Below are 14,467 nucleotides of genomic sequence, written 5' to 3' on the forward strand. Positions count from 1 at the left end.
ATGCACAAATGAACAGGTGATGTAACCTGGATGCAATGTTTTCAATTGCACTCGCAGTCACAAGGGAAATTGACTATGGAATGCTGAAAGTCATCATTTCACTGGTGATAATTGATTAATTACAGCCTGTCTTATCACAATACAAATTAGCCATAAATGGAAGAAGCAAGAAGTCACTTTTTTTGTACTTCACCAATCTGTACATCAAAGCTTACTTCGAAATGAAAAAGACAGACAAAATTACAAGCATAGTTTATTGATGGACATGATTCATTTTCACCAGGTCTGTGAAGGTACAAGGCTGTGCAAACATGCTCAAAACACTACAAAGCCACTGCACTCACTCTGACTGACAGTGCAGTATACATCGACATATGCATACAGTATTAAATTACACAGAACCCTTTTCAGATATACATATGTGTGTATACATATATATATATATGTGTATATATATATACATACACATATATGTAAATATACAGTATATATGTATGTATAGAAAAATACAAAGTCCTAACTATTCAACTGATAGACAGGAACTTTTCACAATAAATACAGTTCCACATATGCTGTGATGTCCTTATATGCTGAAAGAGATTGAGCGTGTAAAATGAATTCATGAGCAAAGAAAAAAAAAACTAATTTAATGTAATATTTTAACTTAAAATATTTCTTTTGGGAAAATATTTTGGAAAAACTTTAGTTGGAGGATATCTATAAGTGAAGACATGATTTGTTTGTGTGAGAAAAATGATAATGTGTGTTTATAGTGTGTGGAAGTGAAGGGGCCTGAGCAACAGCATGGCATAAGTTAGCAGAGAGGTTTAAAAGACAAGTTTTCTGAGGAAGTTTGCTTGACATAAATATTCCTGAACCAGGAGCTGTTTTAGATCTGGCATCAGTGTTGGAAGTCAGGCCAAGAACAGGGCAAATCATTTATGACTGACAACAGCTTTACTGCCTCCAGAGCTATTTGAGCTGGAGTGAAGACGGCTTAGAGGTTTATTTGACTGCCTCGTGTATTTTTATCCACTTGTCTGACTCATCTTTAGGTGACATAAGCTTACAACTCCCCAGTTAAGCTTGAAAAGACTTTGTTTAACAAGGGCCTTTAGCCATCTACTGCAGGAGTTTAGTGCATGTTTGTATAAAGCTGAAGTCGAGACCGGTTATGGTTGTGATTGTTGTTTTAATCTTATCATCTCAAGACCACTAAGTTAAAGATACTTGTTTATAGCTGCACAGTGTCCACAGCACAAACCATATTAGCTTTTTTAAATACAAAGAAAAATCAGATTCAAATTCAAATGACTTTCACCCAGCAGCCAAGGCTTGTGTCATGTCTGGTACCACTGGAGCAGGTAAACATCAACAACATCCCGGGTAGGGGATCTTCAGGATCAGGACTGACAAACACTGAAGTATTTTTATTGGTCAGTGATTCTCAAAATTACATACATCTGGTTTTGCAAATATGAGGTAGTATAGATAGAGAGAAAGTCCAGAATTCATAGATGGAGGGTGTGGTGAACCCAATCCTTAAACCTTAAAACTCTGTGTTTTAAACATGAACACACCAGAGAGGCTGCAGATGTGTCTGCAGTAATCTGGCGAGGAGCCTACTTTAATACGGTTATCTTATAAAAAGAAGACTGCAAGGAAGAAAATAAGATAAGTTATCTGAAAAGGATCATATTACAAAATTAGATATGCCAATGTTATGTTTAATACATCCTTTTGTGGACTGGGTCAGGTTCGAGCTGTTAAATAATGGCTTTTTTTGTTGACTAGAAAGTTCATACGGGCTCTCAGAATAAGGTGGCTGGGCGGGTGTGAATATTGGAAAAGCCTGAACCTCACAAAACAAGCCAACATAACAACTTTTTATCATCTGTAACAAACCTCCATTTTCCTGGATTACCAAAGTGGTCACTCAGATAACCATCATAGAAAAAAAATAACATCAGTTATATAAATCCATTAAAAACTGTATTTTCATCGTTAGATTGAGGTTATTGATATTTATTCTTTGTTTTCAGTGGTGGTTTAGATTCATTGTTAGCTACCATATGCTTCCATATATGTTTATTTGTATTTCTTCAAACCTGTTTATTATATTTCACTATATTATCAGACTTGAGGTTGACCCAGTGTTGTTTTCAGCTGCTGTTTGGTTAGTTTTCAGAACCACAGTTACTTTGTTCGAAATTTGTAAAAGATCATGGGCTGGTTTCAAGAAAAACCCCTTCATGGAGCTCATCTTATTTTCACATTTGGATGTGAAATCTTCCCTAGAGCAGGAAAAACACCAAAGCAATGTAGTTATTAATGATTCAACACTTTGATCTGAGAAAGCAGTTCCCAAACTGGGAAAAGATACAGAAAAGAATCCAAGGGAAACACGGTGTGAACAGTGAAAACACACGGACCACACATTTTGACCGGCCAAACTCGGTTATTTAATAGCATTTTAACTGCATTGTCTTTACTGATGGAGTGGAGCAATTGTTGATGTTATTAGTTCCATTTGTGCCGTTTTCCATGACAAATTCAATTTTGCGGTCTGCCGTGTAAATGTTTTTTGAATTTGATTCAATTTATTCCCTAATGTTAGCAAGACTGATGAGAAATCAAGATTTGTTCAGACAACAAAGCACATGAAGACCAACAGAGACAGATTTTAAAGCGGAAAAAACGATGTGTCAAATATTTTTTATTGCAGATGGGAACTGCTTGCAAGAGTTCAGCGGTGAGGTTAAGTAAGGTAATGAAAAAAAGTTAGAAAGGATATCTTGTTCATTTGCATTTGTTTGAAAATCATTTTACACCCTAGACTGGTCAGAAATCTAAACCTACTAATTAGCTGCAACATGTTCCTCCAGCTGTTTCTATTTAAAACCAGATACTTTTCTAGCCTTTCGCTGTCCCTGTCCCAACTTTTTGCCATCTTGTATTAGCCATCAAATCAAAAGATGAGCTAATTTTTTCACGAGACAGTAAACTATCTAACTTTAAACATTTGATGTTTTCTATGTTATGCTGCGAATAAAACATTGGTTCATGAGATTTGCAATTCATCCCATTCATTTTCAATTACATTTTACACAGCATTCAAATTTTCTTTCAATTGGGGTTGTCGCATAGACGAAAGTTCAGTTAACTACATGCCACAGGGGGTTGTGTTTTTTTCCCACCTCCAAAAAGAAATCACGACAGAAACATTTTGGAAAACCCTGGTATGAGACCCAGTGTAATTTGTCAGAGCTTTTGGTGAAGGTTTTAATCTCTCATATTAATGTTTTAATGTAATTGTTTTGATCTTGTTTTCACCTAAATTAAAACACATTTCGACAAAGGAATGGCCAACAATGGCAGGTCTAAAAACATCTTTAGGATCATAATTGTTTTTGCCCTCAGTTATGCAGTTCCTGCTCAGGCAATAGGAAGTTAGAACAGATGAATAACCCAATGAGGAGGAGAGGAGACTCATTACTTCCCTATTAATGCCAGATGCTGATGCCAACGGGGACCAGATGGCAGATACAGGACGTCACCGCAGCAGAGACAACTGTAGATTGGATCAAATGTCCATCCTAAACTGATTTGCTGGGTATGTTTGGGAATTGACTAGAACAAGATTTGCAGATGGGAACTGCTTGCAAGAGTTCAGCGGTGAGGTTAAGTAAGGTAATGAAAAAAAGTTAGAAAGGATAGCTTGTTCACTTGCATGCATTTGAAAATCATTTTACACCCTAGACTGGTCAGAAATCTAAAGAAACAGACTTTGTTTTCCCCCCATGGATCTGTGAGGGGTTTCTAAAGCACTTAATGCAGCTTTTAAAGCAACACATTTCTCTAACAGGGTTTACAAGAGATAAACTGTCTGACAGTCCTATAAATATTACCTCTGGAGACATATCATACAATGCCTGTTTGTAATTGTGTATGTGTGGTTGCTGAATGTGTCCACCTGTTGATATTCTGCACTTCACTTTCACAATGTAAGCATATGAGTGATTGTGTGATGGAATGATAAGCAAGAAAACAACTGCTGTTGCTTGTCAGGACTTTCAGGAAAAGCAAAAAAACAGCGCTCCTCACCACTTCAATACATCAGCGTGTCAATGAGTTGTAAACATTGGCAGAAGAGTATGTGCATTTGCCCACTGTATACTTATACAAACAACACCTCGGTAAAGTTAAACAAGACATTAAATAGAGTAAGAGAGAGAAAGGGGTGCAAGACCCCTAAACATGAGGATATACTACTGTTGGACACAAAGAGAATCTATTAACAGTCAGCAGCTCCATGGTCCCGTAGCCGGGGCTTCGACAAATAACTGCCCCCTCTTGTAGCTAAAAAAAAAAAATCAAAACTTTTCTTTTGTCTTTCAATATATCATGAGGCGTTTTCATATGAGCAGCCTAGAAGATCTCAGGTTTCCACAGAAATGAACTCTGTATGGTCATAATCTGCAACATTTTCACGCCCCAGGTGGCGTCTCATTAAAAGCAGACCTTGAAAAGCTGAAAGTCTGACATAATTTGAGATTAGCAACTGTAGCTGCGCACTAGTTAAGATTTTTGGTTTCTTCATGTTTAAAGCAACAGCGTGGTTGTTGCGCTTAGTTTCCAGCAGATAAGAGACTCAGGGTGGTGGCAAACACTGTTCTGATTCTTTAAGGCTTAATTTAAGTGCTCTGATCAAATAGATAGATTGCCAAAATGACCTTTTTTTTGTTTGGCCCACTTGATACTTAAACATAACCAATGTTGGCAATTTACAATGGATCAGTATGCCATACATGGACAATTTTATATTTGGACTTGCTTTTCAGGCTGTTTATTATCCACTTTGGCTTCACATACATATGTTGGCTCGGAAATAGTCCTAGTATTCACTACTAGAAAAATACACATTTTTATAATGCATCATCTGAAATATACTGTCTGTGTTACTGACAGCATGTTTTTATCCCATTAATTTATGATGTCCAAACACTGAAAATTCAATTTGTATGACAGGTCTTCATGCCATAACTCATCTCACAATAGAATGTACTTTCGTCACTATTTTGACAACCTTTTGCTACATTTTGTTGTTCCATTTTAACAATGACAGAAGTTGTCTCCTGTAAATTAGTTATGGCAGATCAAATGCACTATTTATACATTGCTTTGTATCTAAATGTAGCTTAGAATTTGATTAACTGTCAGACAGTTCAGGGAATCTAATATGCATGTGTGTTGTAACTGTAAACTGAGTAATAACTCTCGAGTTGCATTTACACATATTTGCTAAATGTATCTTATATACTCAGGAGAATAACCCTTCCAAACATTTATCACCATAAGCCTAAGAAATGGCATTCCTAATATTTGGAGAATTTGGAGACTGGGTTTATAAAGTACTTCTTTGTTAAATTGCTTACTGAAGTAAGTACCCTTGGTATTGCTATCAAGACTTACATTAAACCATGTCATCTTCCTCTGATTGTTATTGTTAGACTTAAGGAACTTAAAAAACTACTACCAAAAATGACTACCACTACAGCAGTTGTCATTTCAAACTGCATGTGTGCTTTGTTGAAGTGGAAAACTTGGCAGGCCTTGTCCTAGTTCTAACAGGGTCAGTCATCACCACAGAAATGTAATTAAACCTGTCAGTTCATTAAAGCTTTTGGAGTTGCTTGCTTGAACAATTGTCAGTTCTTTAATAGGGAAGAGCTTGTGCTACACATGAAGTGGTAATTTACACGCTTCTGGCAGCAACAGGAATTAACAGTAGAAGAACTGGATAATCAGTATTAGCAGCGATAGCTAAAACATATACCAAATTACTACTTATATAAGCTAACACGAAAGTGTAAGTTGATATCTGGCTACATTGTTTGATTATCAACTGATCTCTGCTGTGTAGAAAAACCATGCAAAAGCTTAGCACCAAAATGTGACCAAAATAAGGAACAATGTTGCATGGATTATCACGTTAATCTTATCCATGTCTGGGAAACCATCCTCACAAAACTCTTTGCAACTCCCCGTTCACATTTTTCTCACACAGATCATTTTACTGCTTTTCACCATGAAAACTCCTTTACCGCTATTCTGCCTGATTCTTCACACTGCCGAGCTGGAGACCTGAAGCCAGCCCACCTCCGTGTAGGCCCCCGTCACATGCCAGTACAACGCACCCATCAGTTTGGTCCACACCATCTGCACCTCTGTTGTGAAGAATTCTGGAAAATCTTCAGACAACACCTCCAGCATCACCCCGGTCAGGATCTGAGTGATAGAAGGAGGATGAGAAAGAAACTTCATTATCATGGAAGAAAGGAGCGAGAGAATATAGCTACTGAGATGATGATTGAGAGAAGTGGGCGATAAAGCTGAAATTAGAAATTATATCTGTAAATATATATGCAACGCAAAATGAAAGAAAAAGCAACAAAGGTGCAAAGTGTTAAAAATGTTGAATAAGAAAGAGCAAATCGAGAAAGTTTGGTTTACATTATATAGACGTGATGCTAAACTCACAGTAAATGAAAAAAGGTTACTCAGCTTCTTGTGGAACCGAGGCAAAGAAAAATAATTATTGTCGTTGTGTTGTGTATTGTCAAAAGATTTAAGCCATATTTCTTGTCCTCACCAAATCTTAAACTAGATAGAAACTTCAGACGGACAATAACACATGACGTATTACACTGATTCACCTTTCACAAAAGTGAGTCGAAATACTGAAGCGGTGTGCAAAAAAGTGATGCACACCTTTTCTGTTTCCACAGGAATTAAGAAGTTAAGTAGGAGTCAGGTGCTGCTAATTAAATTCACTTGGCCAACTGATAATCAGTGAGTGTGAGCACCTCTATAAAGGCAGAAGTTTTGACCATTTAGAGGAAGACCTAACTTGTTTGGAAGGATTGGGAAAGCATCTTTGTTCTACAAAGAAAATGACAGCATGTCTTAAGTGGAGATTAAAATTTTTAAAATTTTGGAGACCAAAATGGAGATTTTTGGTCATGATGTACAGCAACTGATAGCAACTGTCAAGCACCGTGGTGGTGGGGGTGATGATTTGGACTTGTTTTGCAGACCCAGGCCTTAGACACTTTGTAGTCATTAAGTCAGCCATGAACTCTGTATACCAAAGTATTCCAGAGTGAAATGTGAGGTGATCTGTCTGACAGCTAAAGCTTAACTGAAAACTGGGTCATGCAACCAGACAATGATCCCAAGTACACCAGAATATCTACATGAGAATGGTTGAAACAAAAAAATAAAAATCAAGCTGTTGCAATGATCAGTCAAAGTCCAGACCTCCAGATTAATTCAAGTTATTGCTGCTATTAAACCATGGAGTGTACTTCATTTTTCACACACTATTTAAAAATGAACTATTTTTTTGTGGTTCCGTGCACTGTCTTCAGCTTATCAGAGGTTGGGTCACGGAGGCACAGGAGAGAAACCTAGACAACCCTCTCCCCTGCAAAACTCTGCAGCATCTCCTAGGGGTGTCATGATTGTGCTGTGGTGTTGTGTTTGTCTACTGAGTTTCAGCCGTCTGCGTCAGCGACGTGTTACTTTAGCGCCACATTCAACAACAAAACAAACAAGGAGAGAAGAAGAAAACGCCACAAAGAAGCTTATATGGAGAGCGGGGAGGCCACCGTGTTCATGGTCTGCATGATGGTGATATTAATCATGGACGATCACATCGGGCGTCTAACATGGAGGCTGGAAGAGCTCACAGAGAGAGTCAGGAGACGAAGGATGGAGCGCAGGCCATACTTCTTGGTTTCATGAAGGAAGGAGAGCAGAGCGCCGCAGACAAAGGAGACCACGTGGAGGTTTAACTTATTAAACACCCGCCGGTTGTGTCCGTGTTGTATGAGGAAACATTTCAGCCGTGACAGCATGACAAGGGGCGGAGCTACCGACCACCAAACACCTCCGTCAGATGTGTTCCTATAGAACCAAGAACAGACCCGACCTCGAAGAAGGAGCTGAAATGGTAATAGGAACTGAGGGAGATGGTCCCTAGTTCCTGTATGTCCGAATACGGGAGAAAACGGCCCCGCGGATTAAAAGGTTATAGTAACTGCCAAAGGTTCCTACAGTCCGAATGCGGCTTTTACCACAACGGACCGGATCAGAGCCGTCATTACAGCTGACAAAACCCCAATCCCTCTGTCCATCGCTCGCTCCAACCTGCCATCACCCATAAACAAGATACATAGATACTTAAACTCCTCAGCCTGAGGCAGGGATTCATCCCCAACCCAACCAAAGAAGCCAACAGAACCACATCATCTGCAAAAAAATGAGTGTGACTTCGTGCCAAGAATGCGGACACAACCCTGGCTTTAGTTATGCAGCTTGTAAAAGTGGCGGTTCCCCATACTCGCTCAGCACCTCCCTCGGAACACGGGTTGTAGGCCTTTTCCTAGTCCACAAAACACATGTAGATGGACCGGATGGTCAAACTCCCATGATTCCCTGAGTAAATCTGCAAGGGCAAAGATCTGGCACACTCTTCCACGACCTGAGAGAAAACCCCAGTGCTCCTCCTGAATCCGAGGTTTGAGAATCGGTCGGAGCCTCCTGTCTAACACCATAGGGTAAACATTCCTGGGGAGGCTGAGTAGTGTGAGTCCCCCTGTAGTTGGAACACACTCCCTGGTCCCCTTTCTTAAAGGAGACATATTTTACCTATTTAAACAAGTTAGAATTGGTCTATGGTCTATACAAAACATGTTCATGAATTTCTTTGCACAAAATCACTCTCACATAAAGAGATTTCCCCAGCTCTATTCTTGCCATTTTCAGTATCTCCCAAATTGAGCCGTTTAAAGGGCTCTGTCACTTTTATGCAAATAAGCTGCTGCTGGCCACGCCCCGCCCCACTCATGAGAAGCCTCTGGCTGCGTGTAATGTTTACCCTTTTGTTTTGAGGGTCCAAAAGGTACATATATGTACTCAAGTGGTAAAAGGTACATATATGTACCTTTTTTTCTACATGCTGGGCTACAAAAGACAGTCTGTGTTAGGCTACTTCAGTATAAGGGTACAAAACTATACCTTCAGAGGGTACTGCCTCAGTGACAAGCCATCATACCCCTAAAGGTACAATTCTGTACTTTATTTTCTGAGAGTGTATTTTTAAACTGTTTTTTTTTAAATTCTTAGATTGTTTATAATTGTATAAACATTTGTATTGGTTTATTATGTCTTGCTACTGGATGCTTTAATTTCCTTCGGGATCAATAAAGTATCTATCTATCTATCTATCTATCTATCTATCTATCTATTCCCTATGAATTAAGGGTTCATTTGTTTTCAGTGCAGAGCTCCAGTCTCTGCCGGTGATACCTCACACCTGTGAGCTGCTCCTCCGCTCTCGCTCACCTGTCTGCTGGTGGCCGGGAGGCTGTGCTCACTGGCGACAGCAGCGCGAGGTCCCGCTGAGCTGAAGGCGAGCCTCGGTCCCCCGGCAGGCTTCCACATGTTTTCTCAACAGCGGGACCTCGCGCTGCTGTCACCGCGGTCACCGCGGTGATCACCGCTCTCCTCTGCCACTCGAGCGGCCCGGCGCGGAGGAGCGCTCCCCCCTCGGCCCCGGTGGAGCAGCTCACACAGGCTGACCTGTTCGTGGCTGTGAAAACCACCGGGAGGTATCACCGGCAGAGACTTGGGTCTCCAGAAACACACCACAGGTGCAGCCAACAACACAACACTTCATGTGTGATTTTCCTTTCGTATCCATTGCGCTCCTATGGTCGATGCTCGATACACGATGGCGGATCTTCAACTAATGTAGAGGGTGGGGAGTGGGTGGGGACTCGACAGGTAAATGCAAATTCCCTTATTGCGACGTCACAATAAGGGAGCCATCCAAATGGCTCACAGCAGCATTTTTTTCTTGACACCAAAGTCTTTCTACTGACCTACAGAAAATGGATAGATGGGGTTTTTTCGCACTTGGAGTGTTTAAAGGAACAGTACAGACCCAAATATGAACACAAAGACCTGCAAAAAGTGAGTTTTGCATAATATGTCCCCTTTAAAAATGGGAACCAGCACCCTGCTCTGCCACTCCACTGGCGTTGGCCCAGACCTCCATCCGACATTGAAGAGGCGTGTCAGCTAAGACAGCCACACCATGTCCAGATTATTATTATTATTATTATTTGAAGTTGTACTTATCTAATTTTAAGACTTGGTAAAGACCGAATGGTTTCTTATTATGTCATGTTATGTAAAACATTTTTAAAGAGGGCATTGAACTACTATTTTTTTTACTATTGAAGTGGCTCCCTGAATTCTACACTTTTCCTCATGCAAGTTGCTCCTTTAGGCATGAGAGCAGCATATGACAGAACTAGACTGTCTGTAGCCCACAAACTGAAAACTACATCATCCCAAAACAAAAGCTTATCATTTAATTTCACTTGCGACAACCCTACACTGTACTTGTGCAAGCAGGTGTCACCAGTAAGAACACTTCCTCATCCTCATACAAAAGTAAAAGTTCCAACAGCAAACAGTAAACTTTCTAGGTTAGATCATCTCTCTCTTCACTGGAATGGTCACCTTTTAAAATGTATCCATACGTATCCAGCATATGGGAATAAACAGCAAGAATAGCTGATGTAAGTTCAACACAAGAGCAGAAAAAAAACTGTTGAAAACATCTTTTCAACCACATTAAAATGTGTAAATATTGTAGGTAAAAAGGATTTAATCAAATCCATGATCTGTGATGGTGATGATGGCGTCAGCAGCTGGACTTTGGAGGCTGAGTGACTATCTGAGGCCGTTGAACCACACCGTATCTCAGAACAATTTCTGAATGCACTGAAGTGATAATATAGAAGGATTGATCTCTGTCCAGCCTGGTAGATGATATGAACTTTCATTAAATTGCTATTGTGCTATATCTGGTAATTTTGCCTAGCAACTGCTGGTTGTATTGATGACTATACAAAGCTTTTTTTTTTTTTTCTCAGGAGCTACTTCATGCTTGCATCAGTCAGTTTCATTGCTTCACTGACTTTTCTCCATCAAAACTATGAATAGCAGAGATTGGTCTTTGGCTTGGGTCTTATGTTAAATAGTTTTAAAAAGACAAAAGACAAATAACAGTCAAATATAAAATTCTAAGTTTCATACTTAAAAAATGTTTCTGTTTTACTTGTACGACTCTTTGTGCATCTAGTTGAAAATAAAGAATTATCTTTTTAAAACATGTACCCATGTGCAGTTTTTAGGCATAGGGATAAATGAAAGTATAATACCACCTGAAGGGTTTACCTTGAATTCACGGAATACACAGTGGGACTAAATTTAACAATAATTTATTCAGAAACTGATCTATTCATCTTCAAGATTCAATTTTAAAGGAAATCAGATATCGGCTCTCTTCACAGCTGCAGTTATAGACCAATTGCAGGCCGCATTCAAAAGACTTGAAGAGGGATGCAATATACTTCCCTCTTCAATCAAATGAAGAAGGAAGTATATTGGATTTCATATTGAAAATTATGTAACCACATTGTCTTGTTAAACCCTGGATCTGAAGCATCCCATTCTGAATCTGCGTTTCTTGCCTCCATATAAAATCAGTTATGTTTTCTCTGAAAACAACACCCCTTTGAAGCCGTTTTAAGATTCATTAACCATACTTTAGTCATCAACTCTTTTCACATTTTTAATGTGTTGCTTTATGTTGCCTTTTGTCTGCAATTCTCAGTATATAAGTAACATTTTGTACATTAGTTGATATGAAATCTTTCAGATTTCTTTCTCAATCATGCATCCTTACACATTTCGAACCTGGTATCTTGCTAAATATGGGCATAAAGAGCAATTCCAAAAATATATTTAATTCCAATAACAAGCTTTAAAGCTGCAGCTGTAAACTGCATTTCTGGTGGCCTTCGGGTTTTCTCGCCTCTCTGCAGTAATTCTGAGGTGTATTGCAGGAAAAAGAGTCTGAATTCCTATATTTGACTTTTTACACAATCCAGAAGACAGGTGACTAAATAAAAGTTTTGAAATAATCATTCTGTTTGTTCGCCAAAATTCTGCCATGCTGTGTGTTGAATTTTTCTTTGCAAACAGATAATAACGCAGCTACAGTTGAAGCATTATAAATAAATGAGTGCAGAACTGAAAGGATTTTTTTCAGTTGAGTAACTAGGTGAAAGTAATGTCACCCATGATATTGGATTGAGAATGAGAAAATTCATTTGGGTTGCTCTGATAATTCAAGGGGCTGTTGAAACATGGAAAAACAATATTATAATACCACCTTTTCAGGGTAAAGGACCAATGCAATTATCTCTCAGAACACATTCTGCTTTGTTTTATTTGCACACTGATCAAGTTGCCAAAATTAGAAAATGTCTCCTCGCAATGAAACAACACCCCTGTTTTTGTGACACAAAGAAAAACGAGGCAAAAAACTAATAAAAAGCTTATTCATTAACATTACCTTGAAATACATAGGCTCCACTTTGTGTTTGATAGCATGGGCCTTTCCCACCAAGGCCAACACTGCCGACACCTTCTCTGGATCATGCAGGTTCTCCACCACTGTGTTGATGGCATTCATCACCCTGCGGGCATGTTGCCGAAGTTGGCAGCTTCGCTCCATCTCCTCGGGGTCTTCCATGTCCTGAAACTGGCTGAAATACTGTTTTGCCGATGGGAAGTTCACAAAGAACCTAAAGAGGCACATGATATTTTACACAAGATTGGAGAAATGCCAAATAAATAAACATTTATTTTTAAAGAGGCAACATTCAACCTAAAGAAAACACTCATAAGGAACTTAGAAACTAAATTTGGAGTAATTCAAGAAGCTTGTAGATCTCTATATTTTGAGCTATAGAGAGCAAGATTGTCTCTGGTTTTATCCCTTTTTTTAACTGACGAATGTAGTTTATTCAGTGGAGGAAATCGTGAACGATCCCCTGCACTGGAATGTATGGGAGGAACTAACACTAAAAACAACGTATGGCTGCGGTGGAAGCAACAAGACAGAACCCTTCAGTTCGATTTACAACACACCCACACAAGGAGAGTCAAGGAACTCTGGAAAGAATGCTATTATAACACTATGTCTTAAAATAGCAAATAGTTGTTAGCTGCTGTATTGATGTTAGAAATATTGTAAATTCATACTTTAAAACAGAACTCGGTGAGATGAATAAAAATACAAATTTGAACACTGAAATAGACAAAATATATATATATATCAAATGTTTAAGGTGAGACATTTTATAATTCCATGAAAAATATTAACTTATCTTGAAAATATCTTCTAAAAAGTTGTGATTGAGGCAACGAAAAGGTTGAAAAAGTAAGTTGAAGGAACATGTTGCAAATGATTATGTCAACTGATAACAGATCAGTAATTTCATTGGTTACAAAAAGCACCTTAAAGAGGCAGAGACTCTCAGAAATAAAGAAGGGCAGAGATTCAGCAATCACCAAAAAAATAAAAAACTGCATCAAGATAGTGTGAAGCAATTTCAGAATAATGTTCAGTGAAAAATCACGAAGGAGTTTGAACATGCTTTCATTCGCAGTGCATAAAGAATCTGTCTGTGAGGACAGTTCCCCAAGACAATTCAATACCACATGCTGTCTCTATTACAACTGCATAGCATTGTAGTACAATCGATGTCCAATCAAAAATGTGACCGTGTTCCTTTTACAAAGGTCCAGCATCTGGTCACAGCTGGTTTCTCTTTAGACTTTTACAGACTGTTATTAAAGAAGAGAAAATGCTAAACATGGCCCTGTCCCAATTATTTGGAGACATGTTGCAGTCATCAAATTCAAGATGAGCTAATATTGTATATTAAAGAGTACAACGTCTCACTTTAAACATTCTATGTTCTGATCTATGTTCTATTGTAAAAAGATCAGGATATTGCACCCTCTCAGTCTCAACATGATCAATCCATGTATTCCATCATGGAATACAACCGGGTGCATCCAATTCTCTCCAGTTTGGGAAGTGTGACATCTCCAAGCTGCACGTTGTAAGTGGGCATTGTGCTTGTTTCCGGTTTAATCATATCAATTTGCATGTTAAAAAAGTTATGAACCTGGCTCTGTGAGGATGTAAACTCTGTGCCTCATCACCAGTTAGAATGTAGCCAGCTGTCCCAAACAGTACAGGTACAAAGATTCGATTTCATCCTGTATGTATAACAGCATCAAAGCAAATATATGGAAGCATGTAAATGTGACTTTGGGCGCAGTGCAAGCACGTAGGAAAAGAAGTAAGTTAGGAGTTTAGCCAGTGTTGTTCAATTAGGGAGTCAGCACATAAACAAGTAAGGAATAAAATGTAACCATATATGAAACCATATAAGCTACTCTCAGTCCTATAACTGTTAATTGTCTCTCTCTGGCAATTAACTTGAATGCAAATTTATTTAACAAACCTGCT

At 38.8% G+C, this 14,467-nt stretch overlaps 1 protein-coding gene across 1 annotated transcript in view; it reads right to left on the minus strand.

Annotated features, from left to right (window-relative positions):
- Positions 1-237: 237 nt before the first annotated feature.
- The window catches only part of cygb2 (cytoglobin 2), a 33,104-nt gene continuing 18,874 nt past the window's right edge, over positions 238-14,467 (minus strand). Inside the window, exons 2-3 of the mRNA XM_075462559.1 lie at positions 12,497-12,728; positions 238-6,288 (exon numbers count right to left, since the gene is read on the minus strand). Of these exons, the coding sequence (XP_075318674.1) occupies positions 6,124-6,288; positions 12,497-12,728 (397 nt within the window). The 3' untranslated portion in view covers positions 238-6,123. The remainder of the gene's footprint in view (positions 6,289-12,496; positions 12,729-14,467) is intronic.

The sequence above is a fragment of the Odontesthes bonariensis genome, chromosome 4 (assembly GCF_027942865.1).
Source record: "Odontesthes bonariensis isolate fOdoBon6 chromosome 4, fOdoBon6.hap1, whole genome shotgun sequence".
Taxonomy (NCBI): domain Eukaryota; kingdom Metazoa; phylum Chordata; class Actinopteri; order Atheriniformes; family Atherinopsidae; genus Odontesthes; species Odontesthes bonariensis.